We start from the raw sequence: 22,384 nt of genomic DNA on the forward strand, positions 1-22,384 counted from the left end.
GGGTTGGAAGTGTACATGATGCATGGACCAGAAATCTTGCTCAAGATATCTTTGCTTTCTCTTCAATCCTTCATAGATCTCGTTCACTCGAGGACACTCTCTGTGACCTTGGATCATCGTTAGATGTTGAGAGCACAGTTTGGCGGTGATGTATATGTAACCAAGAAGAGCGATGTGTTGACAACATTTGGGGCTCTTTTGTGCTCATAACTAGTAGATGTGAGACTTATGTTATTCCAAGCAGCTGAACCGACTTTGGTGTTGAGAGTGTTGAAATGCCCTCTACAAATGCTCTTCGGCATGTTCCTCGATGCCAGCCTTCGATCAAGTATTTCTGCAGCCTTATGGTCTTGCTTAATGATGGGCGTTCTCTTATTGTAGTTGGTCTTGAGTAAACCAAAGCAGTCGCTAGCTTTCATCGAGTAGCCCAGGCAAAATTTCCCCCCATTCCCATGCCTCCTAATGCCCCGCCTCTTCCTTCATTCAAGGGTCTCTTTGCTACCTTTCCCTGTGCCTTCACCCCTTCCACAACTCTCTCTAACTGTGTCTCAATAACAACACCGCCCACGACCATCTCGCTCAAAGTTGCATGCAGCGTCTCGAAATTGAAGATCAAATCTAGTTCGCATACATTCTCAAATAAACGATCGAGTGCCTCCACATATACTTGTATCAGATCAATAAGAGCAAGTGGTGATTCGGTGGATGTTGAAATAATGATGAAGTATAGTGTCGCATAATGACGATATGTGACGAGGGAAGGGATATCGTTGTGAGGAGATGAATCTGTTTTGGATGTGGAGGAGGAGGCGAGAAGAGGCGGAAGCGGAAGGAAATTGCATGAGCCGGCAGGACGATTAGATACGAGTGTGAATATTTCTGAAATAAGTCGCTGTTGAACTGATGTTTCCTGTTTGGGCTGTTAGTAATTATTTGGAGGATGGTAAGTGGCTGGTACTCACTAGTTGTGTGTAGAATTTTGTAAGCCGTGGTTGCCCAGCATTATTGAAGACAAGAACTGCGTTGATCATCTTTGAGTGCAAGTATATGGAGAACCAAATGAGTTTGTTGTTTGCAAAGAATTATGTTAAAGGCCGACAAAAGAAGGCTGAACACGATGCAGATGATAGGATCGTGGTGTGGAAATCCCGATATGCCAATGAAGCAAAAAAACGTGGGGTAGCTAGCTCAAAGCTTAATTCAATTGAGCTCTGTGCGACCAATCTGTTTATCAACCCTACGAAGTAGAATTGGAACGATCAATTCATCCATCCACCCAGAACCCATCCCACCAATCCTCCTCTTCTATCCTACAAAGCACTTCATTCAAACGAAACAATGACTCGCACATTCCTCGCAAAGATTCTTCGCAGTGCGCCCCGCCAATGTGGCACCTCTCGAAATTTGCTTGCGCGAGGTCGAACATTTCCAACCATTCGACCAAGTGTTGCTTATCAACCCTTCCGCCCTATCACAATTTCGAACAAAGTTGGCAAAGGATTGTCCCCGGAATCCGAGAATCCTAAACCTAAGATACTGGAAAGCAATCCAGAACCAAAACAAGCTGCTGAGCTCAGTCAAGAAGAATACAATGAGTTATCGGATAAGTACATGGACATGATGGTTGAGAAGTTGGAGGAGTTGCAAGAGGAGAGGGAAGATGTCGATGTCGAATATAGCGTAAGTTTCTTCTCCAGGCTCACGCGCCTTCTATGAGGTGCTTTCCTAGAATTGACTGAGATCTTTATATAGGCTGGGGTTCTTACACTCTCATTTCCACCCATCGGCACCTATGTCATCAACAAGCAGCCACCAAATAAACAAATTTGGCTTTCTTCTCCCACATCCGGGCCAAAGCGCTACGATTTTGTGATTACGAGTGAGGGTCAAGACTCAAAAGAAGGCACAGGATCAGGGGAGTGGATATACTTGAGAGATGGGTCGTCTTTGAACGAACTACTGTTGAATGAGGTCGGTGTCGACTTATCAAGTTCATACACTCCTGATATACAAGGGAATGAGTGATCACCTTACACATTCGTGATAAATCTACGGATGGATCTCGAGAGCGATTTTTTTGTTTTTGCAAATGGTGGGCTATAAATCGAACATCAATCGGCGTTTTCTGGCAGTGGCATTTTCACGACTTGAGATTCATGAACATAGGGAACCGATGAGACATTGAGGTAGCTTTTTAATTTGGGCATTACCTGATGATAATGTACACAGTCTGAATTTCTGACTACCTGCTCATCATAGACACAATATAGCTTCTCCAAGAGATCTAATTCTCTTTATTGCTTGTCCCCTGTGACCTCGGCTTGATCCAATCTGGTTCTATTCTTGCGGAATGTTTCTTCGCAGAATGGCGCTGGATTGGACGTTCATCGTTGGGCGCGAATTATGTTTTGGAAAGTATTTCCGTCGTCACTTTCATATAACCCTCAATTATCCTATCTTCCAGCAAAACCTTCATTCTCGGGTCGATGCATGATATGTATATAGCTTCGGATCATCAACCTACTCATGTCGCAATCGTCACTTGAGGGCCACCTTGATCTCCTTCTGGCTTTGGTAAATCATCCTACGTCACAGCAGGATTAGCATATAGTTCAAGAACATCTTTCGCATAAGAGAACCGTAATGATATGCCATCATATTGGCCTCGAGCAATTTCCCCGTCAGAAAGAGTGAAACTTACCACCTCGAAAATAACTTTGATCATCAAACTACAACTTGGACAGACTCCAATATCTTCGCCATCTCTCAAATCAGCAATACCGATTTCAAATCGATCGCCACATGGACATGGATAATGATAAATTTGTAGGACTGGATCATAAGTCATATCCTCGATCTCGATTTCGTCGTAAATATTCTCGGCCATATTTTCTTTTCTTCTGCAATGATCTCGGAAGCGCAAAGTCGCTGGTTTGATTTTTTAACGTGTGAGATTTATTTTTCTCAGAGGGGTCATAAGGTTGTAGATAATGATGGCGGGGATCACAAATTGACAAAGAAAAAAATTGGCTCGGATTAGGTAATCAATTGCTCGGTGGACCCCCGCTCTAGCTAGTCCGGCACGTGTTTGGCCAAACGAGATTGCTTACTCGTAGACCTCCAACTGTTGGTTTCTGTTTTCAGAATCAAAAAGATTATCCTATTACACGACAAAGTGCCCAAACGCTCAAGGTATCCTTAGTTCTAGATGCTTTAGGCGGCTGTGTCTTTCAAAGCAGAGTCAGATATTACAGTGTCACGAAGTCTCTCATATCATCGAATCCTCTGCATCTTATTGGGTACCCTTTTTATAGACATAGCTGTGCTAGTTATTTCTTATTGTTTCTTATTTGCCTTGCTGTCAAATCATTGTCTGATGCCCAGCAAAGAGTTTGATGTCAAAGTTTGGTTTCAACGCCGATTTGAAATCGGTCGGATATGCCTCACATACCGGCATAGTTCAGATGCAGAATGTACACCAGTTGGTGCAAAGTCTAGCAAGCTTTTGAGCGTGTTACAACAATCCTTCAAATTCTCGTTGGCTTCTAGAAGACTGCGATTTGCACGGATATCTCATGGGGCAAAGATGTTGGGAAGTTTAAACATTTATTTCTTAGAATATTTGGCTACTTGCCCTGGGGATTGTCTTTGTAGGTAAACGCTGTCCATATTGTTTTTCGATCATCTAATACTACAATTGTATTTTTCTTTAGAAAAAATGCAAGTGCAACTACTACCGTATGAGCAATCAAGAAGTTTGTAGATAGATGAGACGAGAGCTTCTTGAATGCAGCAAATTCAGCCGGTTTTCTCATTCGTCAAATATCCGATTAGTCCCTCACCTTGATATTAATCTCACTGTTGTCTGATATGCAGTACGCCGCTTATGACCCTGGCATGATTATATCCTGCAAGTCCTTTCGTTACGACCCCAGAAGATTGCCTATTACCATGTCCAGCCCTGTCAACGGCCAACCCTTGCAACCTTAGCCGCAAACCTCAGCCATTTTCAAGGTGGATTCGAGGGGAAGTCTTCGGTACATTGGCATAGAACTTTAAATATTACCTGTCAGTCCTCGCATATTTCTCAAATTTTGTAGTTTCATGGATTGTTTATTCAACGTCACCAATCAATAATGTCCGAAATGTCAGATTATATCAGAAAAAGAGCTTCTAGGCCCAAAGTCAGATCGGGTTGCGTGACTTGCAAGTAGGTTTTATCATCACTTTATTCTGAGCACAATGTTGATTTGATATACTTAGATTTCGAAGACTTAAATGTGATGAAGGAAAACCAGCTTGTTTTCGATGTTCTAATTCCGGGATTCGATGCCGTGGTTATACTACTCAAGCACCAATATCAACAAAAAAGAAAGAAACTGTTCGACAAAGCTTAGTTTCTATACGCCCGGCACCACCATCTCTACCAAATCATGAGCCCTCTTACCTAAATCTTAATGAGCAAGAATGGCTATACTTTCAAGACTTTACATCTGCGACTTCTGCCGATCCATATTGCATGATCACGGACACAACGCGTCGTACAGCCAGATCGATCGAGTCATTCTTTTGGACCGAAGTCGTTCTCCAGGAAAGCTTTTTCACGCCATGTATTCGTCATGGAATTGTCGCTATTTCTGCTCTTGTGCGGAGCTTTCAGATGGACACTACCAGCTCACAACAAATTCAAGATCATGAACAATTCGCCCTTAAACAATACGGCAAAGCATTGCAGTCAACGAGAGACTTCATAGCAGATACAAAAAGTACACTTGAACGTTCAAGAACACTGTTTATTGCCGCTACGATACTAGCCCACTTTGATTGCTTCTATGGGAATCGAGATTTAGCAACTTCTCATATGCAATGTGCCCGATCATTGCTTACAAAAGATACCTCAAAACTCCTGGACTGTAGATTCGTTAGTATCTTGATGAGTCTCGATAGTGTCAACTACTCCACTATGGGCTTCGAATCGGAGTTCTCTTATCGCCAAGCTATATTTGGAAAAGAGCAGATTTATATCCCGGAATTCTTCTCTGGTATAGAGGAAGCAGTCAAAACTCGAAGTATACTTGTCACAAGAGCCAACAACCTCTATATAGAGATGTTCAAATATAGATTCACGCCGAGAAGAAATATTCCTCGCTCGGCCATCAAGCTGAGAGACTATTATGTAGCGCAATTGAGACAATGGGACACTGTCTTCCGTCGATCTATATGGATGTCCGATTGCAAAACTGATGTTACTGGACATCCGGTGCTAAGACCAGAATCATTGAGAATGCGAATATTAATCAGTATTATCAAGCTTGCCACAAGTCTCAACGAACCGCAATCGGTCACGGACGAGCTCCTGGAGCCGTTTCAGTATATCGTCTCTTATACGCGAGATATCATTGACTATGAAAAACATTTGTTGCGAAGTACATTTTATCTTTCTTGGTGATATTTTATTATATGCTCACTAAATTCACAGGCAAATCATCCTTTAATTTTGATATTCGCACCACGATACCATTGTTCGAAGTCGCATTAAACTGCCGCAATTCGCCGGCATTACGCGGTGAAGCATTGAAGCTGCTACTTTCTTCTCATCGTCGAGAGGGTGCATGGGATAGCCATGTGATTGCAAGAATCGCGATATGGAAGATGGCACTCGAACAACCAGGGATGGATGAATCTGGAACGATCCGTGAAAATGCAAGATACTATGGAGAGTCTTTCGAGGTCGATCGATGGAATAAAGAAATTCGGGTTACTTGTAGGCAGAATGACGAGAGGTTACCTGAGGGCTACCGGATAGTGACAGACATACTTCAATATGGAGAAACAGCGGATGAGCTCTTTCGCTCGAGTCTAGACCAGGTTACACCTTCGATTTTGTCGCCATAATATCTAATCATTATCTCCTATGAGATGGTTTTGTTGTATTTACTCAGATCTATCACTAATGTTAATGCCAAAAAAATATTTACAATCATCTCCGGGAAGCTGTAATTTCGCTTTCAATCGTTGCCATTAGTTCCATCTGTATTACATGTAAAGTCAATCAATTTCCGATAGCTTAATCGATTTCCTGATGGAAGGGGAAGGTGTTGTCAGCATGACACATAGAACAAACCAACATTACTGCTTTTATCTTATCAGCCACCTAAAAGCCGTCAAAGTTTCATTTTAGTATATTGCAAGGGGGACATATAAACATTATATTCGCGGATTAAATGGAGGGGAGAGTTACAGTAAACAATATAATCCGTATGTTCAAGATTATCGGCGTTGCTTCGGTCGCCTACTTATTATTAGCTGTTGGGATTTTAGGGAAAGAAAACGGTAATTAGCCTTACCCGTCTCAGATCTGTCGGTGGCAGTCGCTAAAGCTTGGTATGAGCATCCACCACGGACCAAGATCGCTTCTGCATACAACTTTGCGGGTTAGAGAAACTCATGCTTGGCACAGTCAGACGCCAAAGCTTCCACACAAATTTAGAATCACCCCTTGGTGTTATCGACATGGGCCATAACTCCCACCTATAACAATTTTAATACGCCAGCTTACGCGTGGTCTTTCTTCAGTGTGCACGTATGCCATTTTGTAGGATTTAATTGCCTACACTGCCGCCTGACGCGACAAATTTTGTGCTATTCAAGGTGGAAAAATAAAGATCTGAATATAGCAGATCCCAACACACACGAGATGGACGCTTCATGAAGCGACTCTTCGGTATGACAAATGGTTGCCAGAAAAGATAAGTTATTTCGGGACCGAGAAATCTCCCTGCCTTCCAAAAGTCTGGAAAATCAATCTAACTCTTTTAATTTACAATCACTGATCTGCAATTCTAGCATTGGTAGCACAAATGCAGTCATTCTCACATTGGGATGCTCGCTTATTGGCATACCAGTTTGCATAAGCCTCTTACGCGCAGACTGAGATAGGTTGATGACCAGCTCCACAGTAAATCATATCGACACGCATTTAAACGGGTGCGATGAGAGTCCGTAGCACGAACACAAAAATTGCAACACAGCCAATCATCCTCTGAGTTAAATCATGCCAGCCGCCCCCAATTCAGGACCTCGAATAAATCGAGCAAAATTTGAAGGGATTACTAAAAACCAACACTTGAAAATCTTGTACCACTAGGAACCAAAGTAACATTGCTGACATCCGAGCCCGAATCTATCGGCATGCCGATAGCTGTATTTGGATGTGGAATGCAGGTGTGTTGAAATTTCACGCCGCAGCTGATCCTTACATCCGAGTGGCATCACCGATGACTCGAAAATCACGTTCCATTGCGTGTGGAGCTTTGTGAAGTGATTGTCAGCAGTGAACCTTTTGGAGGGCCTCTTTCAACATATCGTTTCATGTGGTAGCTTTATTACTGCTGGATAAATTGTCATATGTATTTATAAAGTGAATCCTCGCTCTCCGTGTCCAAGTTTGGAACTATCAGACCACGAATGCGGACCCAGTAGTCTGGTTCACCTATTGAGTACCGAGTTTTTAGTTAAAGAGGTTCAACTATTCCGATTTTCGTACTCGTTCCCGCCTTGGCCACGTTGCCAAATCGGCCCCCACTTCTTCAGCGCTTCCGGGTAAATTGGTCTGGGAATCCGGTTGAAGATGTATCTGGGTTTGAAATTATCACCTCAAGGTACTCCTAGCAGAATAACGGTTTCTACAAGCTAGTGCTCTCTTTGTCGCTACCGTCTCGAAACATCATTTCTTGTGTATGTAATGGCGCCCATTTTTGTGTCCGAATTGGATGAGAAACCTTTTGCTCTTCAATCCAGTTCTTAATCGTCTGCTTTTATTTTCTGGATCCTTCTTTTGAATTTTCTCTAGGGTAGTATTGACTGCCCTTCCCCTCATTCACCCCCTTACCCCTTGCATGTTATCTCATTCGTTATGTACACATTCAAAAGGGGCCATGTCTGACTGACAGCAGGCAGCAGCTGCATCGATTTTCAAATTGGAATCTTGTGATCGATGCACATGAAATTTCGATGTTGATGGCATGCTGCGAAATGAAATTGGATGACACAGTATGATTGTCAGGATTACGTTGATACCGATAGTTTGGTTGGACATGCAACAGGAGACAGTCACGGATATGAACCTTGATTCGACCCGGGACCGATCTAAAAATACTTTGCAGTTGGCCGAGAATTGGCCTGCTCGCTAACAGCTCTTATGATTCGATGTGGTGATAATTTCCTACCATAGAATGTTGGTCATTAGGTTTGAGGAGTGTGCAAACATACGCTAAGGTCACGTCGTTCAATTACTAGGAGTTGTGTAATATACCTGATGGAACCACACACAATTCTATCGAATGTAACTTCATATTATATCGACAAGCAGCAAGGACGAAGAGAAGCCTTCAGCTGTCACCCAAACTAAATCCACGGTATTATTCACATGTATAGTCTGTTTCCAACTGTTGCACGTCTTGAAAAGAAGCACCCAATGGCCAAGCTCTCGTGAATGCTGCTTAGATTCGAAATATTCTTGAGCTGTATGTAATCCTACAAAACGGCTAGCACAGTAGCAAAAGCTGCACATGCATTTGGAATCTCGATCTTTGCCGTAAACCGTGTTATGCACACATCTCATTTCTAAGGTTTCAGTGTTCTAGGCTTGGGTAGTATGGAATACGTTCAACATGTTCGCATGCCCCTCAGGCAACAGTATATGCTACCCGCCAAGGTACAATCTGACCTTCAATTTTGCGTCGAGCGTATTCATGATTATATTTCTAGATCAGCAATTTCGAAATGCGGAGAACCTTGCGCCTGATTCTAGACTCTTACATTTCTCATTTCTTTTCCAGGGGCAGTTGTGTGGCAATCAAGATCCGACGACCATCCTACATCTTCGTACTCTGGCCAATTCTTTTACTTGATATTCAGCAGGCAGAATATTATCAGGCATCTAGGGCTATGCATTTGCCAATCAACAATGGTAAGTGCACCCGACGTCGCAGCAAGTCTCGGAAGATAACTCTTATCTCCGCGCTGCCATTCGTAATAATTGCCAACAATGCTCATAAAAAACGAGCTTGGGGCTGACAGTATTGAAGAGACCAATATCTCACCACTTCAGAATATTATCAGACTTTCGGTATTTTTCTCGTGTTCGTTACACAGCCTTGTACATCCATCTCGTGTAATATGAGACAGAAGTCATCAATACGTCGTACAGAAATACGCGCTACACCTCGGTTATTCTTGAGGCTAAGCCCTGTGTTACTTGCCCAGATAAGCAGATGAAATCGTAGAGTTTGGGAGTGCTTTCGTATTTTTTTGTTATGGGAATAAGAAACTGGACACAGTTGTCGCGATTATTCGCTGCTAGTGTGGTTTTTGATTTCTTGCTACTTTTTTATTGATTGGTCAGATTATTTCTGTACATGAGTCAATACATAGTAAGAATTGATCAGAGTCTTGGACGACTGTGTATATTGTAAAATTCGGGGTGACTGAGATCTTACGATGGTTCTTTTGCCGCGTATATTCTGTTAGATGCCATACAGTGATTCGGAGGATAGCTCTCGCTCGTGACTTAAATGCAAGCAAGCGAGGAGCTAGATCTACGCGCGCTACGTACTTCCATCAAGTACAAAACCATTTTCTTTTCAGAAAACCCCCATTGAAAACCCAGTTTCATCCTCAACAGTCCCCGTGCCTCCCCTCAATCGCCATTAAAACCTCTACCAGTCCATCAAACTCACCCTCAGCCTCACTCCCAGGGTTTTGTAGTCCCGTCCTGTCAACTTTCACTTTCACTCACCTCGACATTTTGGTGGATTCCCGCTTGCTATTTATCCATCATAAATCCCACATGGAAAGATTACTACAAGTTTTTTAAGCTATACGTGGCAATTGTTATCATTCACATATTTGATTGCGGCGATAATGCTGCAGTTTTATCCTGCAGAGACGGAGCTGTAGGCGTCAAAAGGGAAATCTGTGTTGCGACAGGCGATGGAGTGTGCCTGGTTCAAAAAGTCGCGGGTGGTGATCACAGCTGGCATTGTAGAGAGGGATCTCCCCTGAAGATCAATTTTTTAAACCCCGTGAATTGTACATCAATCCCACGACACTAAAGTAAAGAAAAGTTAGTATGCATCTCAAAAGGTAACAGGAAGTATTGTGGGATAAATATTAAATGTTTCTTAGTGGGCATCAGAAGTTATTATTCGAGAAGACGAGACCGCCAACCGCAGAGATAGCCAATCATCTAGATTTTCGCTTTGTGTGTAAAGAGAAGCTCTGGGGAATAGATGATGCGTAATTGAACGGGCTCGGGAAGTAGAGGAAAGATAGATGTTTGGAGCCCTAAGACATTTTGTATCGTTTTGTTCACAGGGTCAATGGATGGACCTGCTATCTTGATAATTTATGATACTAGTATTATGATGACATTGGTGTATGTGTGAAGTCTATTGGTAGGACGATATAACTTTGGCCTTTGTCAAATCTCCTTTTTGAGGGTCGATAACGATCATATGGTGTAGAATCATGAAGTTGTTGAGCTTGGGGTTTCTTGTAACACGGTAAAAAAAAATGAAGGGCATACTTTCTTATATCGGATATACCAGTCACAGCACATAGAATTCACAACGCTTGGAGATTAATTCACTCTACCACTAGCAGAAAATGTCTTGAACCGTGTAACATCATCGAAATTGTTTTGCAATTGTAAGACATTGTCTGTCGAGAGCCCCAAACTACATTCGCAAAACTCTCATGAGAAATCACCAGCCTAGATACCACTTCCATCCTCTCGTTGCAACATGTGAGTAACTAACCTGCATTCGTGAACTACTGCATAAAAATGTTGGAGAAAGACACTAACGTGTATCAGTTGAGCGTACAGGCACTTTGGCTTTCAAAGTTCGGATGTTGAGATTGAGGGAACAGGTGCAATCGACTTACCAATTGAAATATCATGGTACAAGCCATACCGAGCTTTGAAAATTCTCATCTGACACTGGAATCCGGGAACCATGAAAGTTATAAGCTTGACAGCCGATTGCGACAACTGGAATCCGAAGCTCTACCAGTCTTCTTCCTCCCTATCCCATGGGAGTTCCTTGTCTGTGATTTCCGCGCAAAGGAAATAATTTTGGAACTTTCCTTGGCCTGCTCCAAGCTTAGAAGGATCAAGGATTAGATTGCTAGTCAATATTTTAGTCAGAACCTGATCGATATCATGACTGTAGTGTTTATCGTAAAATTGTCGATAGTAAAGGGCTAGCGACCAGCTATAGTTGAGCGCCATAGAACGTAGCTCTTCATGGACCTTTTTATCCATATACCCATCTGCAACCAATCTGATCAAATTTTGATTTGCTGTGACAAGCTTGTCACAAACGCTTCCATATGCAACGAGAACTCGGATACGAAGATCCATATCATCTGCTGGTATGCAAGGGTTGCTTTTCCACCGACCAGCAACATGAATCATGCATTCCTTGTACAGAGTTTGATTTCTGAGTTGGCAGGCAATCTTCAAAAGAGAACCAGCATTCTCGGGTATTCGCTCGATGAAGTTCGGGCTTCGGAAAAACACTGTATCCAATGTCCTTGAAACGACTGGCAGCGCACCATAAAAATCTGCAACCTTGGCCAAAAAGTTGATATCATCGAAACTGGCGAGTGTGAAGGACTTCCCGTATATACAATCAGTCAAATGTTTAACAGCAATGTACCAATGATCGGATTCAGTGTCGACAGGCTTATCACCTCTGCCCTCAACCTGAGAGTGGTTCAATTAGCCTTAAGTCAAATGTGAGATGTAGAATTCGAGAATTTGTTCAACTCGTAGCGATCAAGAGAACTAACCTTGGATGCGACTTCAAGGCTTGGAACATCTTCAGGGGCATCTTGAATGGTAACATATTCGTATCTGAAAGTTGCATTCGCAGGAGCTGGGGTTTTGTCTGCTGAGTCGAGGAATCTTCTGAAATAAGCCGAACCAAGCTTCAGCATCAATGAATGGCAATGAATCTCATGATCGAAGACACGGAGCTTGACGTCGACTCTATGACCAGGCAACTTGTAGACTTCGGCCATCTTGAAATTGAGTGACTATGGAGACTTGTTATGGAATGAAAGTGTTGTCAATTAACTTTCGAGCGCGAAAGTGTGATGGGAGGTTACATCCATTTTACCCCTCATTGTGAGACCAATGGGGGCTCTTGTCGTAGACAGGGGGGTGTATTAGAATAACTCGATACCGTAGTAACACAACAAGTCTGATACAACTCAACAAAATATCTGGAAATAAGCAATGAAAGTCGAACTCTATGTAATTCAGGGACTAGCACGGCGATTATGATGACAGTGAAATGTGAAGCCAGGAGTGAAGTTGAAGGGAGTGAAAGGTAATTCCATTCTCGGTATATCGTATTGAATTGATATTGAACAACCTAGTATTGTACTTTCGATACCTCCATTGAGTGTTGAAAAAAGTAATTGAGGCACCATTGTATGCTATCTTTTTGTACATTTTTTAAGACAAAAAAGTCAACTGAACCTTAGATGGTGATAAGGATAAAGTCCATTGCAGACTCATCATTCATCTTCTTCACAATTTCGTCTTTTCCATCCTCACCTCAAGCAAGACAACCGCTGTTCAACGGCTCGAACAAAGCATTGCCTGTTCAGACACTCACCAGCATCTTCTCGTGCGCATTCATTGCCCTATATCTGCACCATACTCTAACAGCCACTCGATCCCCGCCAACATACTCTCCAAGCAATGGTCGTACTAATCCTTACCTCCACACCTGTATAGATTAGGGTATTCCCTATCTGTACGCCTTCAGCAAGTAAGATCCACACAACGCTTCTGTTTTTACCCCTCGTAGCTCTGATCGATCGAGGAGGGGTGAACGTCCACAGCAGTCGGATCCTTCTAAGGGAGAGAATCTCATCTTATGAATTTGATGCACAACTAGTAATCAAGACCTTTAAAACTGGAATCGTCAAACCATGTGTCGTAGAGAAGAATTAAGCACGGGCAATATATCTTTCATCAGACTAGGCGAGGGGCAAATTGTCCAAGATTGACCGAACAAGTGATCGTCTCCTTCTCCTGGTGCTCAGGTTGTCTTGTAAGACGTTCTGAACAGATACTTGGATTAAAGATACAGGTGGGTCTCTCCATCCATTGGATGGCCTGTTCGTTTGCATCATCACGATTTAGTATGAGTATGGAGGAAGGATAAGCAGGGGCATAAAGACCCACGAAAAGGATAGTATACCAGCTAACATCTGTTAGCAAGTTTAAAAACATATCTGGTATGCTATGTAGTAATGCAGATGAATCCATATTGTCAACTCGATCATACCATAAAAGATTTCCCGGGGAGTGAGTAGGATATTAATATGTTAATAATACGCCTGAACTGCCATTAACTATGACTTCAATTGTTGCTCATCGTGAGTTCTGAGTACAATATCAGACTTGGTGTCGTTCTCATTTTCAAGGAGTGAAAAAGACGAGTGTGTTGGGTCGGAAAATAATGGAGGGGCCAAGCTCGAGGAATAATCACGTGATATTAATCCTGGAAGACAAAGAATTCGCTTAATCTTAGCCTTCACACTAGCTTCTCGCACCGTTTTCATTTTTGCAAAAGTTCGATTCGAAATTCTTCAAACTCTCACGACAAATTCTTCGACGACAACGATTGTAATTCGAATCCATCAGGTCAGTACTTTACCAACGTCTCAACTGCTATTTGTATTACGATCGAATATCGAGAACAAAATCGAAACCAGAATATGCGGGAACGGAGGGCTGTCGAGCAAAAAAGAACAAAAAGATTGGGAATGATTGCACAGTGGATAATTCAGATGGAGTCAAAACCCTTCTCCAATCGACTGCACACCATATCACATATCAATACTTCTTTCGCACATCTCTCCAGACATTTTTGCCATCGCATAGCTGGTTGCGCATTCGATTTCTCGATAAGACATTTCAAACACTTGCATTGAGAACAAAATCATCTACAAATATGTTCAACTTTGGCTAATAATATTAATACCACAGAATTAGCAATCATGGGTATCAGCCGTGACAGCAGACATAAACGCTCCGCCTCTGGCGCCAAGCGATCCCATTACCGTGCGTAGTAGATAGCCCATATATCTTGATTGATATATGTTCCAACCTGAAAACTAAGACTTTTACAGGGAAGAAGCGCGCTTTCGAAGCCGGAAGACAAGAAGCAGGTACCCGTATCGGAACCAAGAGAATCCATCTCGTCCGTACCCGTGGTGGTAACCGCAAATTCCGTGCTCTCCGTCTCGAAGCCGGTAACTTCTCATGGGCCTCTGAGGGTATTGCCCGCAAGGTCCGTGTGATCGTTGTCGCTTTCCATCCTTCCAACAACGAGTTGGTCCGAACCAACACCCTCACCAGATCCGCCATTGTTCAAGTCGATGCTGCACCATTCAGACAATGGTACGAGGCACACTACGGTCAAAACTTGGGACGTAGACGTCAACAAAAGGCCGGTCAAGCTATCGAGGAGCCAGACACCAAGAAGAGCAAGTCCGTTGAGAAGAAGCACCACGAGAGATTCGCTGCCCAAGGAAAGGTTGACCCCGCTTTGGAGAAGCAATTCGAGGCTGGTCGTCTTTACGCCGCAGTCTCATCCAGACCTGGACAATCTGGACGTGTTGATGGATACATTTTGGAGGGTGAGGAGTTGGCTTTCTACCAACGCCAATTGAGAAAGTAAATCATCTTCTATGGGATTTGGGATGGGTTGTATTTCATTGGGATTCATGGCATGGAGTTCCTGATATGGAATCATGCGAAAAATGGTTCTCTACAATAGGCTATGATGAATTCTAAAGCAATAAGAATACCCCCTTTGCCATTTGCTCGTACAATGAAGCATTTGAATGTCTATGCAATCGTGAATTGTGTGAACTCATCCTCAATGATTCTATTTTGACATCTTTCCTCGTCCACATGCCAATTTTAAATCATTTTACTAACCAAAATCTATCCAACATTCGAGATAATCTTTTCGATATTAACAAAAGCTGGGGAAATCAAAATGATCGACCTGGACCTGAATTGGCTGCAAGACCCTTGTGTAACCACATGTAACCCATGCTCCTCCCCGCATTTCTTATCAACCTCGTGATCTTTCTACTCTCAATGGCCTTCTCCAACCTGCCAGGAATGAATTCATACTATTCCTCTTCGTTGCATATATGAGTCGTGCTCTATAATTTTGTCGTTCAATAAAACATCTGATAAGTAATAAAGGCACTAATCTACTGCTTGGTATTGTAAGATTACAATACACCGCCTATCTTCATTCTCGGCATCAGATCCTCAATCGCATTATCTCGACAATCCCTCACATATACCAATTCTTTACATAATAATGCCCATCTCCTCTCTCGCACCACCACTTCCCGATGTTCCCGGTCCCTCTTCTGCATCTTCACATTCGCGCTCCCACTCAGTATCCGCTTCAGCCTCCACATCTACTCACTCCCATGCTCAAAGCAACCCCTCTACCTCCTCTCTTCCACCATTGCCTCCCTCTCCAGAAACTACCCGTCAAATAGCTGAAGCGCGCACTGCTCTCAATGCATCTATCCAAAACATCTTCACGCCTCACGAACATGCGCTGAAACTTCGAGCGCAAAATCTCCATCAAAATAGCAGCGCATTGACGAAACAGGAAAACGATTTGAAGAAGGAGATAGGAAAGCTAGGGAAAGAGGGGGATAAATTGGAGAAAGTTGTTAGGGAGGGACAGAGGAAGGTGAAGGAATTGGGAAATGTGCAAAATTGGGCGGAGGTGCTAGAGAGAGATTTTTTGGTCGTGGAGGAAGTTTTGAGGTTGGTTGATGGGGAGAGTGAGCAATGGAGTGGGAGTGAAAGTGATTGGAGTGAGTATGAAAGAAATGGAGGAGGTGAAAGAGAGGGAAGTGTGGGTTCGAATGGGAGTGATGGAAGTAATGAGGGGAACATCGATACGCATATGACGGATTCGAATACACATGGCAATACTTCTGCACATGAATCAAACAGTACCCAGCCCACTAGCATTGGGCAAGATAAGGGGAAAGGAAAAGAAGGAGAAACCGGAAGTATGGAACATATGGAGGCCATGGATACCGAGGAATCTTCTACATCAACGAATGTATCCAGGTCGGAGCCGTCCTCTAGTTCCATTCGAACTTCGGCTTCCGGGATGAGTTGAGTGAGATGTTAGAATGAGCTGATTTGGTGTGGGCTGGGTTTGTCATGGGATTTCTTGGGTAGAGGTGCAGAGTGGAGCAATGGGATCACTCTGGTTATGGGTCGTTTTATACGGTGTGAAGATTATTCGGAGGATTGTTTGGCTTTAAGAGTTATGTTGCAAAACAAGTGTCTTGGATTTTTTATACGAGCGTGCTTTTGATCTATCATCGACTATTCTTAGTGGTTGTGTTTCATTTTATGATCGACATCAGAACCTCCCAATTATGCGAGCGATTTCCTTCAAACAATCATCACACTCATAATTTACAATCATACAAATATATATACAATGCCTCTCCATACCAGGCATCCTCTCCTCTTCAAATTCCCTCCTTTCCCTTACAAAACCCCAAAAGCATCATAAATCACCCTCCCTCCATTTCTCCCACTACTAGCAATCCCCACAACCCGATTCAACCACCCGTACTTCCCCGCATCATCGCATTCAAATGTGAGATTCAACCGCATCTTATAGTCATGAGCAGTATGCTTGTCTTCTTCCCCAAGTGCCTCTAGAACATCTCGGGGACCAGTGCGTACACCAGTTGTACGCAGGTAGATACAGTGGTTATCATGAGTTAGAAGATTATAGCGGGTATCAAGATGAGCTGTTTGGAGAGATTCGGAAGGAGTGTTTTGAATGGTTTCCCAGTCGCCGCCGCCGGGCAGAATGGTGCCCCGGAGATGAGGACCTTCGAAACGGCCGCCTGGATGGGGTGAGCTTGATTTTGTAACTCGTGGGGAAGATAAAGGGTGGAATGAGATAGGAGGGAATGAAATTAGGAAAGGGGAGGAAGGACAAACCTTTGAAAATAACAGTAGCGCGATTACCATGTCCTCCATCACCGATGGGGTGGAATTCCTCCATGTCACATTCGAGATGGAAGAGGAATTGGAGGGAGGGGGTAGGAAGGGTGTATTCAGGTTTTGACCCTGTGTTGGGGTGTCAGCTTGAGACGCATGGTATTTTGATGAAATAGGGGCAGTTTTGGATGCAGAGGAAAGGAATTGAGGGATGCATAAACAGAGAGAGGACTTGGAGGCTGGGGAGAAGGCAGAAGGAAGCAGGGATGGCGGATAGAGCTTTCTTACATTCTGTATTTTTCAGAGTAGATATATCGTGAGCTTTTTCTACCTCGCCGGCTTGCACTCGTTTTTCTTGAGGATTTGACATTATTTCTTTTTCCCTTGATCCGCTCGAATTCTTCAAGAATCTTTAGAAATCCTAAATATTCAAAACGTTTCACTGGGTAATAGTAGGGAGATCAATAAGGAGGAAGCTCTCATTAAGTATACGAAATAATAAATCCAAGAATTGAGAATCTGATTCCCAAAATACACAGTCAACAAGAATTTCGAGAGTTAAAGCAGTCATGACGTATCCCAAAGTCCCACTTAGCATATGTTCTAGATCCATTCGTATAGATCGGAACTCGGATGTGGCGGAAGGAAGCTAATGTCTATTTTTCGGGCCGAGAGAAGCTAAGGTGGGATGTTATCCGGATTCCGAATTTTAGCCTGTGGTGAAAGGAAGAGAGACGAAAGGGGACTTGGGAAGCAAAATCGATATATGCAGTTTCAGTATGGGGAGAATAGGAAAGGGTGGTTTGGATTGTGAATTAATTCTTTTGTTCTATTGTTGCTTTTGAGGAGAAAAACAATTAGACTGACCTCTTAAACAAGAACTATTTGGTCAAGGTTATCCAGAAAGTTCTATCATTGTATGTGGTCCTCGACAGCCATTTGCATTTACACCTGTTGAGTTCCAAGGCCCTCCTACCATTTTGGAAAATCCTACCGGCTCTGTATTCAATATCTACACCAACCATACGTTCACCCCATCTTCGCACGAAAGGCCATCCTTCATCCCAAAGCTCAAGATGTTCTCTCCTCCCTTTAGATCTACATTACGGACCATACCTTTCAGCCCACCAGATCCATCACTTCTAGCCGCAACTTCATAACTCCAATAAAACAAAAGGAAACATCCCTAAACCTCGCAACCGAATATCCATGATGGCCATAGATACTCCCAAGTTCAGACCCTTCCGCATATTAAAAAGCCCCTTACTCTGTGCATCTTTGACTCAGCATTCTCAATATCATCCAAAAATGCAATTCAAATTTCTCCGCATGATAGAACGCCCAATTCACGTTTCCCATGCATCTCAAAACTATTTTCTTCGTCGAAATTATCCTCCTATAAAAGTGTCGTGGCTCTGAAATGCAGATGGCATTTCAAGTTGACTAGATTGTCACGTATCCAGAATCCCAAGACAGCAAAAGGCGGGAAATCATGAACCAATAACGTGTCCTTCCTGAGGATCATTTCGATATCGCGAGAAACCTTGCTGCCGCTCTTTTTCAATCAGGAGTTGGTAGCAAGATCATAATCACCCAGATATTTAATCCCGGAGGAGTAGGACATAGATTCAGGGAGGAAAGATGTTCAGAAAACGTCATCAGACTTGTGAAGTTGGCTAGCGGCTATGAAGAATATGATATTGAGAAACCCTGGGGAAACATTTCTGGCTCCGAAGGCTAGATAAGAGCTGGGGGATGGGGGATGGTAGTGAGCCAGAGCTTGTGGTTTGTGATGGAGATGGGGTGATGGCAGTGATAGGAATGGCTTTGCTCTCATGGGTGAAAACAGGATAAATATGCGAACTCAGATGTAATTACGGATGTAGATAAAGGTCATTCTTTTCTATTATTCAAAGAACTGCGCACTATTAAAGCAAACACTCACTAAAGCTCCATCGCCATAATGTACTACTCCAAAGTAGATGTGAGGAGCACCTCGCTTTCCTCCCATGATAGAGCTTTACAACAAGAACTCCTCCCACCCAAAGATCTTTTCCCACAGTCCACACGGACAAGTAAATCCATCTACACAAGACACCATTCCCAATATCTGACACCGCACTACTCACTCTCTGCCAGCTGCGCACATCAATGAAAAATAACTCCAAACAATTCCTAGGTATACAATACATACCTGCCCTGCAAAGAAAATGTTCCATTAAACTGACAAACCCACTCTACTCACCGATTTACTCAACCTCAATCATCCAACTATGTTAAATGTCCATACTTTTTTAGAAACACAATGATAACATTACAAAAAAGTCCTTTCTTTGCAAGATACCATTGTTTTCAGTACACACAACAAATTTCGAAGGAAACTTTTTCTTTGAAATATGATCCTTTCGTGATCGATTTAGATCATAGTTATTAAACCAAATTGATTGTAATTGTCTCCAAGTGATTCTGATTAGTAGTTGTTGTGATATTGTTGTTAGCATTTCAAATACAAAATGTATATGAAAATTCGTGTAAAATTTTTACTTTAAATTATTAAAATAAGAATAAAATCCTTAATATGAATTGTCTTGATAATCTATTAATATTTGGGGATATAGTTATAATAAAGGCTTTTTCTGAAGCCTCTATTATATCAAATACTTATTCTATTGTTGTTCTAGGTATCCCAATACTTTCAAATCCTCCTCTACCTTCTGAAAACCCTCAATTCGAAATCTCTAGCTCTATTCTATCAATCAATTAGCCAATCAGTTTTGGAAGAAGAGTTGAAGAGTTTAATTTACTTAGTAACTCCTTTATTACTCAAGATACAATTAATACTATTTATATATTCAATCAGAATAAGAAACAATGTTTTATAATATCTTTTAGCAATTAGAATAAATAATTTAGAATACAAAATAAGGTAATTATATTAAAGGAAGCGATTCTAAAAGTAAGAGATTTTATAACATTAATCTCAACTCTTTTTTAATCACATAATAACAATCAAAGCTATTAGATCTTTTAAAGATTTTTAAAGAATATACCAAAAAAGGAAAGCTCACTATAGCCTTTAATATTATCACATCCCAAATCACTCATTTCAAATCAGCTATACGAAAAATCGAATCTCAAGCTAAAATACTAGTCAAAAATCCAATTCCAATTATTACAATACCAATTAAATCAACTTTTACAATTATAGCAAAAAAAGGAGAATGAAACCTAGTTAGTAAAGAAAAAGCTATTAAGCCTATTCCAATAGACAAAAAGATTGAAATCATTCAAAAACGCCTAATCCTAATTAAACCAGAAATTACGAATATTACCTCTTTCTCATCTATATCAATACGAGATTAAATAAACAAAGCATTTCAGAAAACTGGAATCAAAAACCCAATTGTAACAACAATAACCCTATCTTTGAATAGTAATATAATAATTATTATAAACACTCCTTTTATATTACAACTTCTAATAGAAAAAAAAGCAATTTGGAACAATCTCATCAAATTCAAAAGAATTCAAAAGGATCAAGAATGGTATAAAGTTATTATCCATAAAATCCCAATAAGAAAATTCTCAGAATCAAAAGAAATGAATCTCATTTTAGAGGAAATCAAAACCTTCAATCCGGATTTCAAGTTTATAGGAACCCCTTTTTGGTTTATATTATTATCAAAGAGAGCTTATTAACGGGAAGGAGCTATAGTAATTGCTTTTGTAATAAAATCAGAAGCAAAGTTAGTTATTCGGAAACGACTATATATTGCTGGTATTAGTACAAGAGTAGAAAAGTTTTATAAATCCAAATCAACTATATAATATCTAAAATGTCAAGGATTTGGATATCAGAATATATATTATAAAAAGAATTCTTTTTGTAGACTCTATGGGGGCAAATATATAACATTAGTATATTTATGTGTGGTATGTAATATCAAAGGAAAATTCTGTCAACATTTTGTTGTTCAATACTCAAACTGTTAAGGAAATTATATAGCAAATTCAAAAACCTATGAAATCTACTAAGTAATTCAACAAAAAGCAAATAATATCAATATATAAGTTATATCAATATTCGAATTCTTCAAATAAATCTTAATAGAAGTTCATAAGCTATAGAGAACATTTATCACGGTGCAGGAGATAGGTACTAGGTAAGATGTATGATATTCTACAAGGAGTGAAGAAGGAGGCGGAGAGGCGCCGACTATATGGAGGGCGGATGCCTAAGGCATCCACATAGCTATGTATTGAACCCGTGACAGTACCTCCCCCTAATGGCTTGCTTGTCCCAAGCAAGCAGAAGAATTGGTACCCCAATGCTTACTATAATATTTAAATCAAATAGATAAAGAAAATAAATAGTCTTTTATCATTTCCCCCTGCGGACAGGTGGAATTATTCTTATTTTTATTCTTGATTCTCTTTTGATTCTTTTTTAATCCTTTTTTAATTACTTTTTAATTTCTTCTTAATCCTCTTCAGATTCGATTAAAGTTTGTTTGTTTTTTGTCTCAAGAAAATCTAACTTTTTTTTATCGAATTGATTTTCGAACTGTTGGTTCTATTATTATATTAATTACTAGTGTTGACAAAAGGATTGCTTTTGCTGTAGGGTCTTCCAGAACCTATTTCGGTGATCCGGGTTTCTCAGAATGTATATAATGGTATTCTGCTAGAAGCTTTTCATTCCCTTTCAAATCTGAAGCTAATTGCCAGGTAGGGGTATAGTATCTCCACTTGACCAGATAGTGATAGCTATCTTCATTATAATTATCTATAACTTTTTCGAAAATCCACTTTTGTATTGATTCGTCTTCGCTATCCTTTCTTTCGAGAACTCTGTCCCTGGTTATAGCTGATTCTGATTTGTTGATTGCTGTTTATGTAGGGAATCGCTTTTTGTTGTTGGTTGGGAGAAGAAGGGAGTAATGGAAGATCGGGAAGATGCGAACGTTTTCTGGTAGTTGGATGAGATAAGAGCGCAGGTAGACTTTTAAGATCTTGTATGATCTAATCTAGTGGTTATCTAGCTTCTTTGTCTTTTGAGAGGTTTTTATATTTTTAGTATTGATGAAAACTCTCTATTCGATATTATAGTGAGGTGAATCGGTTCGGTGCCGATTTGTATTCTCTTTGTAAATCGCAACTGCTTGTCAAGCCAGGGCCTGTAATTGAGATAGAATCCGTTTCATTCTTTCAGCAATCTTGTTGCCCTTAAAAAATTCGTGTTTTTATGTTAATGTTATTTCTGGTGGGCATGGTTTATTGGGCTCA

At 41.3% G+C, this 22,384-nt stretch overlaps 8 protein-coding genes across 8 annotated transcripts; 4 read left to right on the forward strand and 4 right to left on the reverse strand.

Moving 5' to 3' along the window:
* Positions 1-415: 415 nt before the first annotated feature.
* EAF02_005861 (uncharacterized protein) lies at positions 416-1,031 on the reverse strand (the record flags this gene model as incomplete). Its single annotated transcript, XM_038901909.1, has 2 exons — positions 416-910; positions 963-1,031. 2 exons carry the CDS (start codon positions 1,029-1,031, stop codon positions 416-418), a joined length of 564 nt encoding a protein of 187 aa, XP_038758126.1.
* A 307-nt stretch (positions 1,032-1,338) lies between these two features.
* EAF02_005862 (uncharacterized protein) lies at positions 1,339-2,025 on the forward strand (the record flags this gene model as incomplete). Its single annotated transcript, XM_038901910.1, has 2 exons — positions 1,339-1,680; positions 1,753-2,025. 2 exons carry the CDS (start codon positions 1,339-1,341, stop codon positions 2,023-2,025), a joined length of 615 nt encoding a protein of 204 aa, XP_038758127.1.
* Positions 2,026-2,524: 499 nt separating this feature from the next.
* Positions 2,525-2,887, reverse strand: EAF02_005863 (uncharacterized protein; the record flags this gene model as incomplete). Its single annotated transcript, XM_038901911.1, has 2 exons — positions 2,525-2,584; positions 2,702-2,887. The coding sequence occupies 2 exons, from the start codon at positions 2,885-2,887 to the stop codon at positions 2,525-2,527; spliced, it is 246 nt and encodes an 81-aa protein (XP_038758128.1).
* A 1,249-nt stretch (positions 2,888-4,136) lies between these two features.
* On the forward strand, positions 4,137-5,895 carry EAF02_005864 (uncharacterized protein; the record flags this gene model as incomplete). Its single annotated transcript, XM_038901912.1, has 3 exons — positions 4,137-4,210; positions 4,264-5,426; positions 5,480-5,895. 3 exons carry the CDS (start codon positions 4,137-4,139, stop codon positions 5,893-5,895), a joined length of 1,653 nt encoding a protein of 550 aa, XP_038758129.1.
* Positions 5,896-11,068: 5,173 nt separating this feature from the next.
* On the reverse strand, positions 11,069-12,087 carry EAF02_005865 (uncharacterized protein; the record flags this gene model as incomplete). Its single annotated transcript, XM_038901913.1, has 2 exons — positions 11,069-11,770; positions 11,857-12,087. 2 exons carry the CDS (start codon positions 12,085-12,087, stop codon positions 11,069-11,071), a joined length of 933 nt encoding a protein of 310 aa, XP_038758130.1.
* A 1,995-nt stretch (positions 12,088-14,082) lies between these two features.
* Positions 14,083-14,765, forward strand: EAF02_005866 (uncharacterized protein; the record flags this gene model as incomplete). The annotated part of the gene is made up of 2 exons (XM_038901914.1): positions 14,083-14,146; positions 14,215-14,765. 2 exons carry the CDS (start codon positions 14,083-14,085, stop codon positions 14,763-14,765), a joined length of 615 nt encoding a protein of 204 aa, XP_038758131.1.
* A 660-nt stretch (positions 14,766-15,425) lies between these two features.
* EAF02_005867 (uncharacterized protein) lies at positions 15,426-16,253 on the forward strand (the record flags this gene model as incomplete). The annotated part of the gene is made up of 1 exon (XM_038901915.1): positions 15,426-16,253. One exon carries the CDS (start codon positions 15,426-15,428, stop codon positions 16,251-16,253), a length of 828 nt encoding a protein of 275 aa, XP_038758132.1.
* Positions 16,254-16,633: 380 nt separating this feature from the next.
* On the reverse strand, positions 16,634-17,468 carry EAF02_005868 (uncharacterized protein; the record flags this gene model as incomplete). Its single annotated transcript, XM_038901916.1, has 3 exons — positions 16,634-17,001; positions 17,099-17,227; positions 17,387-17,468. 3 exons carry the CDS (start codon positions 17,466-17,468, stop codon positions 16,634-16,636), a joined length of 579 nt encoding a protein of 192 aa, XP_038758133.1.
* Between the last annotated feature and the right edge of the window lie 4,916 nt (positions 17,469-22,384).

The sequence above is a fragment of the Botrytis sinoallii genome (assembly GCF_014898435.1).
Source record: "Botrytis sinoallii strain Bc 23 chromosome Unknown BSIN_009, whole genome shotgun sequence".
Classification (NCBI taxonomy): Eukaryota; Fungi; Ascomycota; class Leotiomycetes; order Helotiales; family Sclerotiniaceae; genus Botrytis; species Botrytis sinoallii.